The following is a 14,405-nucleotide window of genomic DNA, read 5'->3' as shown; positions in this document are numbered from 1 at the left end:
ATACTGAAAATGAAAAAAATACATACAATTGCATGAACTCGGCATTACTAAATACAAAAAAGAATACGCTCTAGAATTCGGCGGTTCGTGCCTTGCACGGGCATTTACGCTAGTTTTAAATTATATTTGAATTTAATATCCTTAATTTAGTAATAACTTATAAATTAATATTTACCTATCATATTATATAATTTATAATTATTTAAATTTAATTAACTTTCTAAATTATATATAATAATTTATTTGCAATATACCAATCAAGAAAAATATACAAGAATTAATCGGATTTCAAAAATCGGATCGATCACGTTTCTTGCAAGTAATTAATCGCGAACTAATCGTTAAAACAGGAGTTGTTTAGAACCATGCAATACATATATAATATTCAAGATAATAAGTTTAAATATTGTAATATTTTATTTAGTGAACATATATGATTTCCGTGATGTCAAAAAAAGTAGGCTATACAGAAATTAACTCTTTTTAAATATTCTCAAAAGATAACAAAATCGTAAAAATATTAAAAAATTATACTTCTATAATTTCCCAAAAAGTTATTACGATTACTAAAAAAATGTTATTTTTAAAATCGGAAAAATATTACTACTCCATTATCAAGACACCAAAAACAGAAAGTAACAACGATATGATGGGCAGAAGAAGAGAGTGACGTTTTTATTCATCCATGAAAAAATTGTATATATAGATCCTCAATCCCTGTACACACACTTATATCTACACACCACTACAACCCAAAAAATACATGGCGTTTTCAGATGAATCTCTTTTCAACATCTCTCTACAATCTCTCTTCATCATGAGCCCACTCACTTTCATATCCTGCCAGTTTCTCACAGCCCCATATGGCAAACACCACCGCAAGGGCTGGGGCCCATCCATTTCACCACCACTAGCCTGGTTTCTAATGGAAAGCCCAACTCTCTGGCTCACTTTTTTAATCTTCCCATTGGGCCAAAATTACCATAACCCAAAAGCCCATTTCCTGATTTCACCTTATCTTTTTCACTATTTTCACCGCACTGTCATTTACCCTCTCCGGCAGTTCTTGAAATTCCGGCGCCGGATTTCCCATAGCGGTTTCCCGGCGAGTATTGCTATGATGGCATTTGGGTTTAATTTGTTGAATGCTTATTTGCAGTCTAGATGGGTTTCTCATTATGCTGAGTTTGAAGGGGATGAGTGGTTTTGGTGGCGTTTTTCCGGAGGGTTAGTGGTTTTTGTAAGCGGTATGGCGATGAATGTACGGTCGGATATGGTTTTGCTGGGGTTGAAGAGTGAGGGAGGTGGGTATAAGATACCTAGAGGTGGGTTATTTGAGTGGGTTAGTTGTCCTAATTATTTTGGGGAGATTGTGGAATGGGCCGGGTGGGCTTTGATGAGCGGGTCTCGGGTCGGGTTCGCTTTTTTTGTTTATACTTGTGCAAATTTAGTGCCCAGGGCTGGTGATAATCATAGGTGGTATTTGGAGAAGTTTGGGGAGGATTATCCCAAGGATAGAAAAGCTGTGATTCCGTTTGTGTATTGATAAATGATAAGTTTTGGATGCATAAGAAAAATGACAATAATACGAAACTTTTGTGTTTGTATTTTTTCGATTACATTTTTGTGCTTTAGGTCGATACATACAAGTTGAGTGAATGCTTAATTAGTAAATTGTTTAGAATAGGTACCCCAAATGGATTTTCTGACATAAACATTACATTTAGCATATTTTAATTTATGAACATATATGCACGTGAAATTTCATAATGTTACAATTATGTTGGACCTCATCTAATCTAATCATAGATAATGGGCCCGTTTGGAGTTCTTAAAAAAAATATAATTTATGAATTAAAATTCAAAATTATTATATAAATAATATGAATATCGTAAATTATAAGTTACTATTTGGATAATTTTATAAGTAACTTATAAGTTGATAATGTTTTTGGTAAATTATAATTTATAAGTTATATTTTTTCAAAATAAAATTAAAGTGTAAATTATAAATTAAATGAATTAATAATTTTGATATATGAACATAACATAAAAAGAAGAAAATTCAAAAATAAGGATAATTTACTTTGGAAGAAAAATAGGTATCGAAATTTTATTAAAAAAGATATTTTGGGTACTAGAAATTATTTAATTTGTACTACTAAAATTAGTTTCATCTATTAATAAATTACATAAATAATTAAAATATTTTAAGAAAATAAATTTAAAAATGATAAATTTTAATAAACGATAAACAATAAAATATATTTTTGACAAGTTGCCACTGTTAGAATTTGATTCATTTTTATTAAGGAAATACAATAGTATTTCATTTCTATTTTATTTGTTTTCCCATCTTGTCTGTATTATGGTCATTCTCTAGTTGTTAGGATTGTGGGGTCTCTAGAATAAAAATAACGTTGTGACTGATTTGTCAGTTAGCTAGTCCATATATTCCCCCATTCCTCTAACAATGATTCTCATTTTGATCTAAGAACAGATCTGGAACATTACAAAGTCAACCTACACTGAAAATGATATAGCATTGTTGCTGTGCCTATTGCAAGTGAAAGTGAATCTTCTATACCTAGTCTGACTTCTGAGAGTGTTTCTGTGCGAAGATCTACTCGAGCACATGTTACACCAATATGGATGAAAGATTTTGTTACCACGAATAAGTCTCACTCTGCTGCAAACTTGGCTGTTACCCTGGTGGATAAACCATTTTACTGCTTTCTTACTACTGTCAGCACACATCAAGATCCATGTCATTTTAAAGATGCTGTAGTCCACGAACACTGGGTGCAAGCTATGAATCAAGAACTGGATGCTCTTGAACTGAATGACACTTGGGAAATTGTTCCTCTTCCACCTGGAAAACGTGCAATTGGAACAAAATGGATTTTTAAAATCAAATTTCTCCCTGATGGATCTGTAGACAAATACAAGGCGAGATTAGTTGTGTTAGGGTGTCACCAAAGACCAGGAGAAGAATATTTTGAAACATTCGCACCTGTGGCAAAGCTTACCACAGTACGAACCTTGTTAGCAGTAGCAGCAATGGAGCAGTGGCACACACACCAAATGGACGTGTCTAACGCCTTTCTACATGGTGAATTGGCTGAAACTGTGTACATCAAACCTCCAAAAGGATACACCCACATGGGAAGCAGAATTTCAGTGAATATGAGTACTGACTTAGTTGTTGGCAACATGGTCTGTCATCTTAAAAAATCCCTTTACGGGTTAAAGCAAGCACCCAGGACATGGTTCTCTAAACTGTCCACTACTCTTCTTGAAATGGATTTCAAGCAATCGAAGATGGATTATAGCTTGTTTAGCAAACACTCAACTACGTCTATTACTCTCATATTGGTGTATGTCGACGATCTTCTCCTTGCTGGCAACTGTATGACTGCTATTGATGAGCTGAAATTGATGTTATCAAACAACTTTCATATGAAAGACTTGGGGGAGTTGAGATATTTCCTTGGTTTGAAAATAAACAAATCTGCAGAAGGTATCTTCATTAGTCAAAGAAAGTATACCACAGATATTCTCAGAGAATATAATCTTCTTCATGCCAAGCCTCTTCAACTACCTCTTGATGCTCATTACAAGTTGATGCCTGAGCTTGGAGATCCTTTGCCTCAACCAGGTGTCTATCAACGCTTGCTAGGTCAGTTAATCTATTTAACGATAACACGGCCATATATTTGTTTCAGTGTACAATTGCTCTCTCAATACATGAATAAGCCAACAACAGTACACTTGCAAGCTACTTATCGTCTACTCAGGTATCTTACTGGAACTATATCTCAAGGCATCTTGTTGGCCTCACAATCCGCTGCACAGCTCACAGCTTACTGTGACAGTGACTGGGCGTCGTGTCCTATGACTCGTCGTTCCACAACAGGGTATTGCATCTTCCTTGGTGAATCTCCTGTATCTTGGAAGTCTAAAAAGCAACCTGTAGTAGCTCGATCGTCAGCCGAAGCCGAGTACAGAGCCATGGCTCTTACAACTTGCAAAGTCACTTGGTTGTCTGCCTTATTGAAGGATCTAGGTGTGCACAAAATGCCTCCAACTGTTATCAATTGCGACAATAAAGCAGCTTTAGCAATTGCAGCCAACCCTGTGCTACACGAGAGGACAAAACATGTTGAACTTGACTGTCACTATGTGCGAGATCAAATCAAAGCTGGAAAAATTATCACTGCTCATGTCTCATCTCAGAATCAAGTTGTTGATATTCTTACAAAGAGACTGCCAGTGAATCTTCACTCAATTCATACAGACAAGCTGACAAGTTCGTGTGATCACTCCCATGTCGCTTGAGGGGGAGTATTAAGGAAATACAATAGTATTTCATTTCTATTTTATTTGTTTTCCTATCTTGTCTGTAGTATGGTCATTCTCTAGTTGTTAGGATTGTGGGGTCTCTAGAATAACAATAACGTTGTGACTAATTTGTCAGTTAGCTAGTCCATATATTCCCCCATTCCTCTAACAATGATTCTCATTTTGATCTAAGAACAGATCTGGAACATTACAAAGTTCTCAGCTTTATCATTTAGAATTCTCTGCACTGCTTTGTTTGTCAAGCTTTTATCATGCTTGTCTTCAATTTTAATAAAAGTAATGAAATGAGTTGATTTATGATTTGAATTTTCAAAACCTAACTAGAAATAAGCTAATCTAATATTATAAGACCACCGCCTGGTAATTGGTAATTATTTTCAAACAGCCACAATGTTACAGTTTCGTAAGCTCACGTAAACACGTTGGAAAATTCGGGGTAACCAACTTTTTAAAATGTTTATGTAGGTAAAATACAGGGATAGCCCGCAAGGGTTAACTCAGTTGGTTAAAGAGAGGAAAATTGTCCTCTTGGTCACATGTTCGAATCCCACGGGAGGAGAATTTATGATTGTGCCTCCTGAGTCAGAGCATGTCGCTTAAATGCGGTTTACCTTGGTTCACGTAGTTTGCAGGCTATTGCGTGAGCCCGTAGGGTTTATCCGGTGCGCATCTGAAGGGTAGCGGCTGCGGGTTACCTACGATAAAAAAAAATACATGGATATCCGTTTCGTGTTAAATTGGGAATTAAAGATGATTCTTGATGATTAAAAATAGCTCACGTTCATAAAATCACTTCAGGTATGAGTAAAGGTTATTTTTACTCGCCCCGAGATTTGTTAAAGTTTATATTTATAACGAATAGATGTCTAATTAGTCAACTTTTTTTATAACAACAATAGTAAATGTTTATACCAACTATTGCAGATATCATATCACCGTCTTATATCCATTTTCTTCTATTTTTATCACTCTTCTTAAATTCCATGCACATTTCAAATGTTAAAAAATGAAGTTGGCCGGAGGGATAAAAAAGTACTATATTATTTTAATCTCTCCTTCCCAAACTACAGTTTCTATTTTGCCAACGGATGAAAAACAACCAGATACCCATTTATCTCTCTTTTCTCAGACTACAGTTTCGAATTTTCCAACCGATGAGAAAACACCCACAAGACAAATATGCAAAACCAGTACAATATAACATTTGGATACGCTAATAAAGAACTTTCAAGATCTCAGATAAAACGAGACAAGGACAACAGATTTAGAGAAGAGTAGTCTGCCCACACAACTCGAGGTTTCTCCGATTTTAGAAGAAGTTTAAGAATTCCCCGTCATACAACAGTACAACACAGTTTATACACTATGACTTATGTTCTATTTCTGTAGATAACATAAAAGTGCAAATGCAATGTAACTATGTAACGGAAAAATACAAAAACTCAGAATCTCAACCAAAAGGGGAAGCTTGTTGAATAGTTATCTAATTTGCGGTGAATGAAAACTTTGGCCTGCTAATGAGTTCAGATAGAAGATAGCTCCATCGCATGTAAGCCTTTATGTAATTTGATTTCGACAGATTTTTCACCAGGCTTAATTTATTCTCAACTCTCAGCTGTGTTTGCTAAGAAAAAAAACAGAATGTATTAAAATATATTTCCACAAATCCACTATTTAACATAATCACAAAACGAAAAATTATTAGTTTTAGTACTTTCCAATTATGCCAATTCCAGTTACATGCAGGGCCCTTAACACTGCATGCCAGAAGAAGGTCAAGGCTAGGGGGGGGGGGGCGGTGAAATCTAGTGTTTAATAATGAAATTTTTTACCTTAAGAATAGCTGCGGTTTGCTTCATAATTAATTTCTGGAGTCGACCCTGAAATTAAGCTTCCATCGTTTCCTTCAGAAGATTCAACAGCTTGAGCAATCTCTGCCTTCAGCTGCTCGAACTTCTCTTTTAGAGCCGACGAACTAATAGCTTTCTCAACTCCTTGTTTTATTTCTTGCTCTAAAGCCTGAATCTTATTTTTCGACTCTGTACTAGGTATCTTTCCGGCAATGGCTGCCTCTATCTTCAAAAGCTCAATTTTACGCTTTAATTCTGATGAACTGCTAATAACATCTTCAATTATCTTGATACTATCTTTATTGAGTTCATCAACTTTTGCTTTAACTGGCACAGGGACTTTTTTAACATGCAAACCCAAAGGCTCAAGAGCATCAGCAAGTTCTAATTCTATGTCTTTCTTTACCTTCCCAATTTTCTCCTTCAACTCCTGGTCCAAGTCCTCAACCCCAGATGCACCCGCATTTTGAATTTCAGCCTTCATTGCCTCTATTTTCTGCTTTATGTCAGGCTGATCCAAGATGTCTTTGTACTTCTTTTGGATTTCTAACTGAAGAGGAGATGCCTCCTTGTTCTTTTCAGATATACTCTTGGCTGTAGATACCTCCTTCAACATGTCCAGCTTAATTTCTAGGCTTTTGTAGTTGGGAGCCGTACGCAGCTTCTGGTTAAACTCATCCTTGAGCTTCTGCATCTTATCCAATAGAACTGGTTGTATTTTTTGGTCTTTCGAATTCCTTGCTTTAGCGAATTCTTCTTGTAACATCAATAATTTGTCCGACAAGCCTAAGCTTTTAGCCGCCTCTGAATATTCATAATCAATTTCATTTTTCAGTTTATCGATCATCTCATTCATACCCAACTCTGGGGGCGCAGCAGACGATTTCTTTGCTTTAAGAATCTGCTCTTTCAATTTTTCCACCTCACCCTCTAACTCTAAGTTTCCAGGTCTGGGAATACTGGGTTCTGTTTTCTTCTTCATATGTGCTTTCTTTATGGGATCTTGCGGAATTCCTTCTTGAAAACCACCAAGTTTCCGGTATTTTAGCATCCGATGTTTCAACAATTCTTCTGTATCCATCTTTAAAAGTTCCTATACAACCATAAATTGAACAAAGATTTAGGCTGGACTATAGCAACCTCGCACAAGATTAAAGTTGAATGTACTCACATCCATTGACTCAACAATTGCAGCTTTTATCTGTTGTGAAGTCCAGTAAGGATCTGCATGGGCACCACCAAGTGGCTCCTGCATGTTATATAAAAACATAGAAATTAAAACATGTGAAACCTAAAGAGAAACTAAAGCAATTCCTTGTACAAGAAGAGGAAGTGTCTAGATATTTTACGAAATATATGACGAAACAAGGATTCTCACCCTTGAGAGGTTAAAAAGAAGAAAGAGGGTGGAAGTGCCTCCAACTTGCGAAATTGAAAGACTCGTTTCTTGAGAATAAATTATTATTTACGCACATCTTTTCAAATTATAATGATACACTTCATTTATGAAGATAAGAGTTTCTGGCTGCGATATCAACTCCAATCTACTGTTCATGTGGAACTGTAAAATTTCTGTGCTGAGTGAATTGTGTCCTAAAACTATACTGGGTCCGTTCATAAATATAATGCCTGGTATAAAATCCAAGCAATTATATTACCCATAACCATAACCCATCTTTAAACTCTTCATTCGCATTTCTCTATACTATTTTGCAATTCATATATGTTTGTGAAGAGGCTCTACATGTGTGTGGGGCCTGTATGTCTGCATGTGTTTGGGGGGTGGGGGATATAGAATCTAGATATATTATATTTTGAAGAGTAGAGAAATACCGGGACGATGCCATCTGAAATTTGCAGCTTAGTCAATTCAGTAGCAGTTATCTTAAGTTTCTCAGCTGCCTGCATAATTAAAAGGTATAACATGCTTAGCAAATTAATCCATGTCAATCTAACTAGTTAATATTTAAAACTTAAGTGTTTCTATAACCTTCGGAGATGCTTTGGCAGTCTTCCACAAGATTGCTGCACATGCTTCAGGACTGGAAAAAAAAATAAAGACAAAAGATCAACACATCTCGACATTATACATTAGATCTGGATTCTGTTTTCTTTAGCATTATTTTTCTTCCTAAAATTTTAAATCACTTCTAAAAAGTTGCATTCACAAGAGCTTAGTTGAATTCGTAAATGATAAGTACAATTGTTAGTTCTCAAGGCATCGAATTTAGAAAGGGGAAGGGGCACAACAGACACAGCACGAATACTTCAAGATCAGACTATTTACCATCATTCACACTAGGTAGCAGACATCCAAACACAACGTACAGTACTTCCAATTAGAAAGATAAAAAGAGGAAAAAGAGAAGGCACATGTCAAGCTCTTGGTTTAATTGGTTAAAAGTTCTTGAATATCCCTGTTAATGTTTAGAGCCTTGCTATATAACTATGTTGAGTATTATCAGTTATGGAATATGTGAACAATTACATTGCATCCTGGCAAGTATACATTAGCTAGACAAGAGGTTAGTCAAGAAAGTATTTCTTCCTAAATTTCGAATAAGAGACCGTAACAGCTGGTATCCCATAGAGTTTAGATAGTAGCAAAATTGTTTGAAAAGATGCAAAGGCGTATCTGAGTCGGGAGAAAACCACACAAAGGTTATTTAAACAAAGAGTATCAACACAGATTCAAATTCGTCCACGTAAATGTTATAAGTTAAACCAGAGTCTCCTGTCAAGTTTATACATGTCGTACTAACTATTCTGTACTACATAAAGGACCAATACATTGAACACTAATCTATCTCGCCAAGTACCTGGCAACATAGAAGACAGCGTTTTCAAGCATCAACATTTTATTACAGCATCCGATGGCCAAAGCACCACCAGACCCACCTTCTCCCATGACTATGGAAACAATAGGCACTTTCAGACCAAACATAGTCCTCAAGTTGTGAGCAATAGCTTCACCCTGTTAAAAATTGACAAAACAGCTTGTGCAAATCAGCTCGGAGGGATATACATTACAGAGCTACTAATTAGAATACGTATACACATACTTGGCCCAGTTCCTCTGATTTAAGATCAGCATATGCCCCTGGAGTGTCAATAAAAGTAACAATCGGGAATCCATGGTGATCTGCATAATACATCATGCGTAGAGCCTTCCTGTAGCTGTTGAGAACAGAGTGTTCCATTTCAGAATAAATTCTAACAAGATCCTCGCCAAAATCTCGATATAGAAGATAACTCCAAAGTTATTTTACCCTTTTTCTGTTTACTAATTAGGGAACTTTCCTTCATAATTAGCAGTTCACATTTAAATCACGAAACAGTAAACAAAAAGATGCTCAAGTCACCTCCATATATACATACCCATGGGGTGTAGGCATTCCAAAATTGCGCATAATGTTCTCCTTTGTGTTTCTACCCTTCTGTTGACCAATGAACATGTAGCTTCTTCCATTTATTGTTCCAAGACCCGTGATAATTGCAGGATCATCATACCCTCCTCGATCACCATGTAGCTCTACAAACTGGAAAGATATGAAATAAAATACTAAGGGATCTTTTAGAATATCACTGTTAGTCTAACTAAAGAAAAATAGAAGCATGAGAATTAAAAAAACCCTTTAGCAATACCTTCTCAGTAATATTAAATATGTGGTCAAGACACGTCGGCCTATTAGGATGACGTGCAATATTTACACGCTGTATTGGAGTCAAATGTGTGTAGAGATCTTTAAGAGCCTGCAATTTATGTTTCAAAGTGAGAAGAGTTGATAGAGACATGTATGCTGAAACAAAGTATTGCATTCAAAGTTGAACACCAAATTCCCACTCAGTAATATCGACATCTAAAAGGGAAAATCTTGCAAAACTTATAAGCAACATTTTATTTGAGCTATTTACAAAGGAAGGGTCATATTAATAAACCGAAAGACAAGGGTCATGGGCGAGATCAAGCACAGAGTTTCACTAGCTTGATACCAATCTTTTTAAGTTCCGAGGCAGCGACAAGTCTGTCTAACTACTACTTAACGTTAACAAAGTACCAAATGTACAATCAGTTGACACACAATTTCCAATTTGCCATTTCTATCATGAATCTTTTGGTTTCCGCTACTTTATGTACCCATGTCTCACATCCATTTGAAAACAAAAATAATCTACCATTTTCTTCATTGCTATTATCTTTTCTGCTATGAGTGGACAACATATAGTTCAGTTAAATAAGCTTAAAATACAACGAGTCGCATATAGAAACAAGTACATTATATACATCCACATTTATATATCATGCAAGATATCTACATTAGATTATATTTACTGTAGTAATTCATATATTATTTGACTCATCTAGAAAAATTTTAAGAGGTGGGGGTGCAATCTAAAAATTAATAATACCTGTTGATACTTGTTTTCTAGAGAGATAATTTGCTCCGTGAAGTCAAGACCTGTTTCATTGGCCATCTTTTGCACCTATACTCGAAGCAAAACATATGTTCTTAAACGGAACTATAATATGCTTCTGATCAAATATGTGCACAACAGAGTAGAAAGAAAAAATATTAACAGGATTACAGTAGACATACATCGATGATTTTCTTTTGCAGGTCCATAAGCGGTTTCTCAAAATCCAAAGTAATCGGCTTTGGTTTCTCTTTTAAAGGTTTGAAAGGCGATAGATGGCTTAGAACTCCACCTTTCACATTTTCATCTGCATTATCAGGCCAGGGATAATCATGCTTTTTCACCTTCCTTACCTTTGCAGAGATAACAAATTCCCTCTTACTCATGCCCAATCGTGCTCTTCCTAGGGCTCGCAGAGGCACGCCACTTACACCATTACTTGAGCTTTGAAGCAGATCCGAAGCCGAAGTTCCAGAAGCCAAATTTCCAGTAACCGCCACCGAAGGATGCAACACCGAAGCCATTCTCGCAATTCAGATTACAATCAGCCCCAGGTCTCAACCTACAACCGAAAAATGACTCAAACATTATTTCTGAACTACAGAAAACTATAAAGCATAAATCTTTCCTAACAATCACATGAATAAATAGTCATTTCCTACACCAAACCATTCTAACTTATAAACTCTACAAACATCCGAAATTCACCATTCACCAAAGTATAAATAAATTCACCATTCAAGCCGAGCATCCAATTATAGTTTATAATTCACGAACATAAAAATTACCAAAGTATATTTAAAACACTACATGGGTCAAGTTCAAATTTGTGTTTTATACTTTAGTACATAGCAAAATCGAAAAATTTATATTTGAACACAATCTTTAATATTAATTTTCCTGACATACAAAGACTTCTACAATCTTAAACCCTACACTCAAACTATTACAATTAACCAATAAATTAATCTGCACAACAAGCTTAAACCCCCTAAACAAACAATCAATATTTAATTTGTACACCACATAAAAGCAAAAACCACAAATTTATAAATACCCAAAAAGAGCAATTTTGAAAACATTAAACATACATGCAATCAAACAATATAATTAATTAATTAATTATCAATTAGCTAAGTTTGTTCAATAAATATAAAATCTTGAAAATTTTGCAATTAAGTACCTTAAGATTAAAATGTGAGGCAAACTCGAACCTGGGTAATCAAGAAACAGCTAAAGATTCACTAAAAACAGCTTGTGATCACCAAATGAAGAGAGATTTATGTGGGTTTGAAATGAGAGTGATAAGGGTAAAAATGGTAATGAAATAGAGTTGTGTGTATTTTGTGTAATGAGAGAGGCAAGGAGAGGGGCAGTAGCCTCGTTAAGATCGTCCTATTCACACAAAGACACCAAATTTTAGAGAGAGAAAGTGAGGAGAGAGAGAGAGAGAGAGAGAGAGATAAGTAGCAGTGTTTCTTCGATAGTCACTATGTGAAATGAAATGATGAGTGTGAGTTTCTTTTTTGGGGGTCGAATTGATGTAATCGGGTCGGGTCAAGCTTGGGATTTTGTTTTTGTGCCAATTTTGGTAATCTACTTTTTTGTGCTTGTCGGCAAAATTCATACAACTACTTTTGGATTAGAAAATCAGTTTGACATCATCTCGAAAAAAAAATTCAATTTGACACATTGTTATACGATTTATCTGGAGTTTTGGTCATATTTTACTTATAACACTTTTACAACAAAAACAAATTTTCTGTTCAAATTTAAAATTACAATTTTAAAAAAAAATACAAGGTACATTTTCACGTAGAGGAAGAAAGAAAAATATATTTCTCAAAATCAGATTTATTTTTCGTGTTAAATTGTTTGTATTTCGTATAGTTTTATGTTGTTTAATACTTTGTATCAGAATTTATTCCGAATTCATGAACCATGTATTAAAATTACAGAATGTCATGAATATAATTAACATTCGATTTTGGACTGAATGAGGATAATGCAACACATCCGATTTTACAAAATTTTATGTAAAACTTAGCGTGTATAAGTGTTTATATCTTAAATTATATTTTATACGCGTTCAAGTTTGCGTCACTATTTACAAAATAAATATGTATTATATTTTCAGCTTATTAAAAATCTGATTGTCGGGATAGTTCGAATCAATTTTCAACCCTTATACCTAAATACAATATTAAATATTTTGAATCTGCATTTCGTACATGAACTAACATGACTGATATGGATGAAAAGTAATATGTAAATACACAATTAATGTTGAATTATATGTGTCATAAAGTAGATCGTAATAGTCACGGCTCAATATGAGTTTTGATAGTTCAAGCAGACTGTAACGCCACAACCCAAAGAGGGTCGTGTATCCCATGACCCGAAATCAGCCACGTGATAGGCCCGCCGAGCAGGCCTGAGAATGATTTCCATGATGGCACTAACATCGTATCCAACATGGAAACGGACTCCTCCTAGAAAGGATCCAGAATCCACCGTCTAGAAGAGTCTTACTTACCATCTAAGTAAGTGACTTGTCCACCAAGTCTCCCTACCCTAGTCTAACCCTAGACTAAACACCTATATAAAGGGCTCTACCCCTCAGCCTAGAACTGACTTGATTCTCTACAACACAGTGATAAATAGGCATCTCGCGAGGAAAGCTAATCCCCATCACGAGAACAACCATAAAACCTTGAAACTCAACAACCCTAGCATTAATTGTAGTCACAATCCTAATTTTTATTCCACAACATTTGGCGTCATCTGTGGGAAGACAACAACAACCATGGTACTTACATGGAGAAAAAACAACAATGGAACTGATGTGTTCATCCTATCACAAACGGTCTCATCCACGGTAGAGATACCCCCACACTCGACCTATGCCTCCACCATGGGAGGAACCCCTGCAGGGGCATCTGAGACTCAATCTTAAGGGACGAATCCCCCAATCCAAGATCGGCCCTTAGGGACGAATCCCCCAGCTCCTCAAGGGACGAATCCCCAATTTCAACAACTATAAGCAACAATAAACCCTCAGCCTGTTAGGCATGAGTACTCAATGATCATGACCCCAGGGACCACCAACTCACCTTAGGGGATGCCTCTATACCCCCGAGGTTGGAGAAAGCGGACTCTCTAATCGAGGTGAAGGACAAGGGCAGACGCCCTTATACATCCGTGGCTGGGCTCTCATCCCTGAGAATCTAGAATTCTCTGGACCCTACTCCGCTAGAGACCCCGACTCGTTGGACGATAAAATCGCTCCAAGAAGGAGACGTGCTGGTAAGGAGCCAATTCCTAGTGGTTATCAATAGTGCATGAGCACTCAAGGGACGATTCCTCAAGATGTACAATAGTGGATCAGGGCTCATGAATCTGAGATCTAAATACTAAAGCGTGATCTGAAAATGCACCAGACGTCAAGGCCTCAACAAACACCGAGACCAAGGGATTTTCCTCCCATCATATACCTAGAGGGTATGACACCAAGACAAAGGGTTGCGACCCCAAGGGCTGATCCAAGTGATGTGATGCCCCTAAGAGACCCCGATGATCCAAGACCGCCATTCACTGAAGAGATAATGAACGCCCACACATCATGGAAGTTTAAGATGCCCTCCATCAAATCATATGATGATACTTGAGATCCAGCAAATTATGTTAGGACCTTCTCCAATGCCCTGTTACTATAGCCCGTGAACAACGCTATCAAGTGTCGGGCCTTTCCCCAGACCCTATATGGCATTGCTCAAA

General features: G+C 36.2%; 2 protein-coding genes across 3 annotated transcripts; one reads left to right on the top strand and one right to left on the bottom strand.

Moving 5' to 3' along the window:
• The first annotated feature begins 634 nt into the window (after positions 1-634).
• On the top strand, positions 635-1,607 carry LOC141689188 (steroid 5-alpha-reductase DET2). Its single transcript, XM_074493375.1, has one exon. The coding sequence runs from the start codon at positions 764-766 to the stop codon at positions 1,544-1,546; it is 783 nt and encodes a 260-aa protein (XP_074349476.1). The 5' UTR covers positions 635-763; the 3' UTR covers positions 1,547-1,607.
• Positions 1,608-5,576: 3,969 nt separating this feature from the next.
• Positions 5,577-12,140, bottom strand: LOC141689710 (acetyl-coenzyme A carboxylase carboxyl transferase subunit alpha, chloroplastic-like). 2 transcript variants are annotated; one of them, XM_074494066.1, is made up of 12 exons: positions 11,843-12,140; positions 10,811-11,190; positions 10,623-10,697; positions 9,858-9,965; positions 9,591-9,751; positions 9,275-9,389; positions 9,032-9,186; positions 8,203-8,254; positions 8,046-8,114; positions 7,384-7,461; positions 6,195-7,305; positions 5,577-5,986 (listed from the first exon to the last, which is right to left on the bottom strand). In XM_074494066.1, the coding sequence occupies exons 2-11, from the start codon at positions 11,150-11,152 to the stop codon at positions 6,196-6,198; spliced, it is 2,265 nt and encodes a 754-aa protein (XP_074350167.1). In that variant the 5' UTR covers positions 11,153-11,190; positions 11,843-12,140; the 3' UTR covers positions 5,577-5,986; position 6,195. The 2 variants fall into 2 exon arrangements, with proteins under 2 accessions (XP_074350167.1, XP_074350165.1); XM_074494064.1 differs by having other exon boundaries at positions 5,603-5,986; positions 11,812-12,140.
• Positions 12,141-14,405: the final 2,265 nt, after the last annotated feature.

Source organism: Apium graveolens, chromosome 10 (genome assembly GCF_009905375.1).
Source record: "Apium graveolens cultivar Ventura chromosome 10, ASM990537v1, whole genome shotgun sequence".
Taxonomy (NCBI): Eukaryota; Viridiplantae; Streptophyta; class Magnoliopsida; order Apiales; family Apiaceae; genus Apium; species Apium graveolens.
Note: the sequence above shows the minus strand (reverse complement) of the source record. Positions and strands in the feature narration are given on the sequence as shown.

Coding starts and splice junctions, on each gene's coding strand:
- LOC141689188 (XM_074493375.1), top strand. CDS start 764: ATGGCGTTTTCAGATGAATCTCTTTTCAACATCTCTCTACAATCTCTC.
- LOC141689710 (XM_074494066.1), bottom strand. CDS start 11,152: ATGGCTTCGGTGTTGCATCCTTCGGTGGCGGTTACTGGAAATTTGGCT. Junction 9,390..9,590: donor GGAATGCCTACACCCCATGG/GTATGTATATAT, acceptor TGTTCTCAACAG/CTACAGGAAGGCTCTACGCA. Junction 8,255..9,031: donor GCTGTCTTCTATGTTGCCAG/GTACTTGGCGAG, acceptor TTTTTTTTCCAG/TCCTGAAGCATGTGCAGCAA.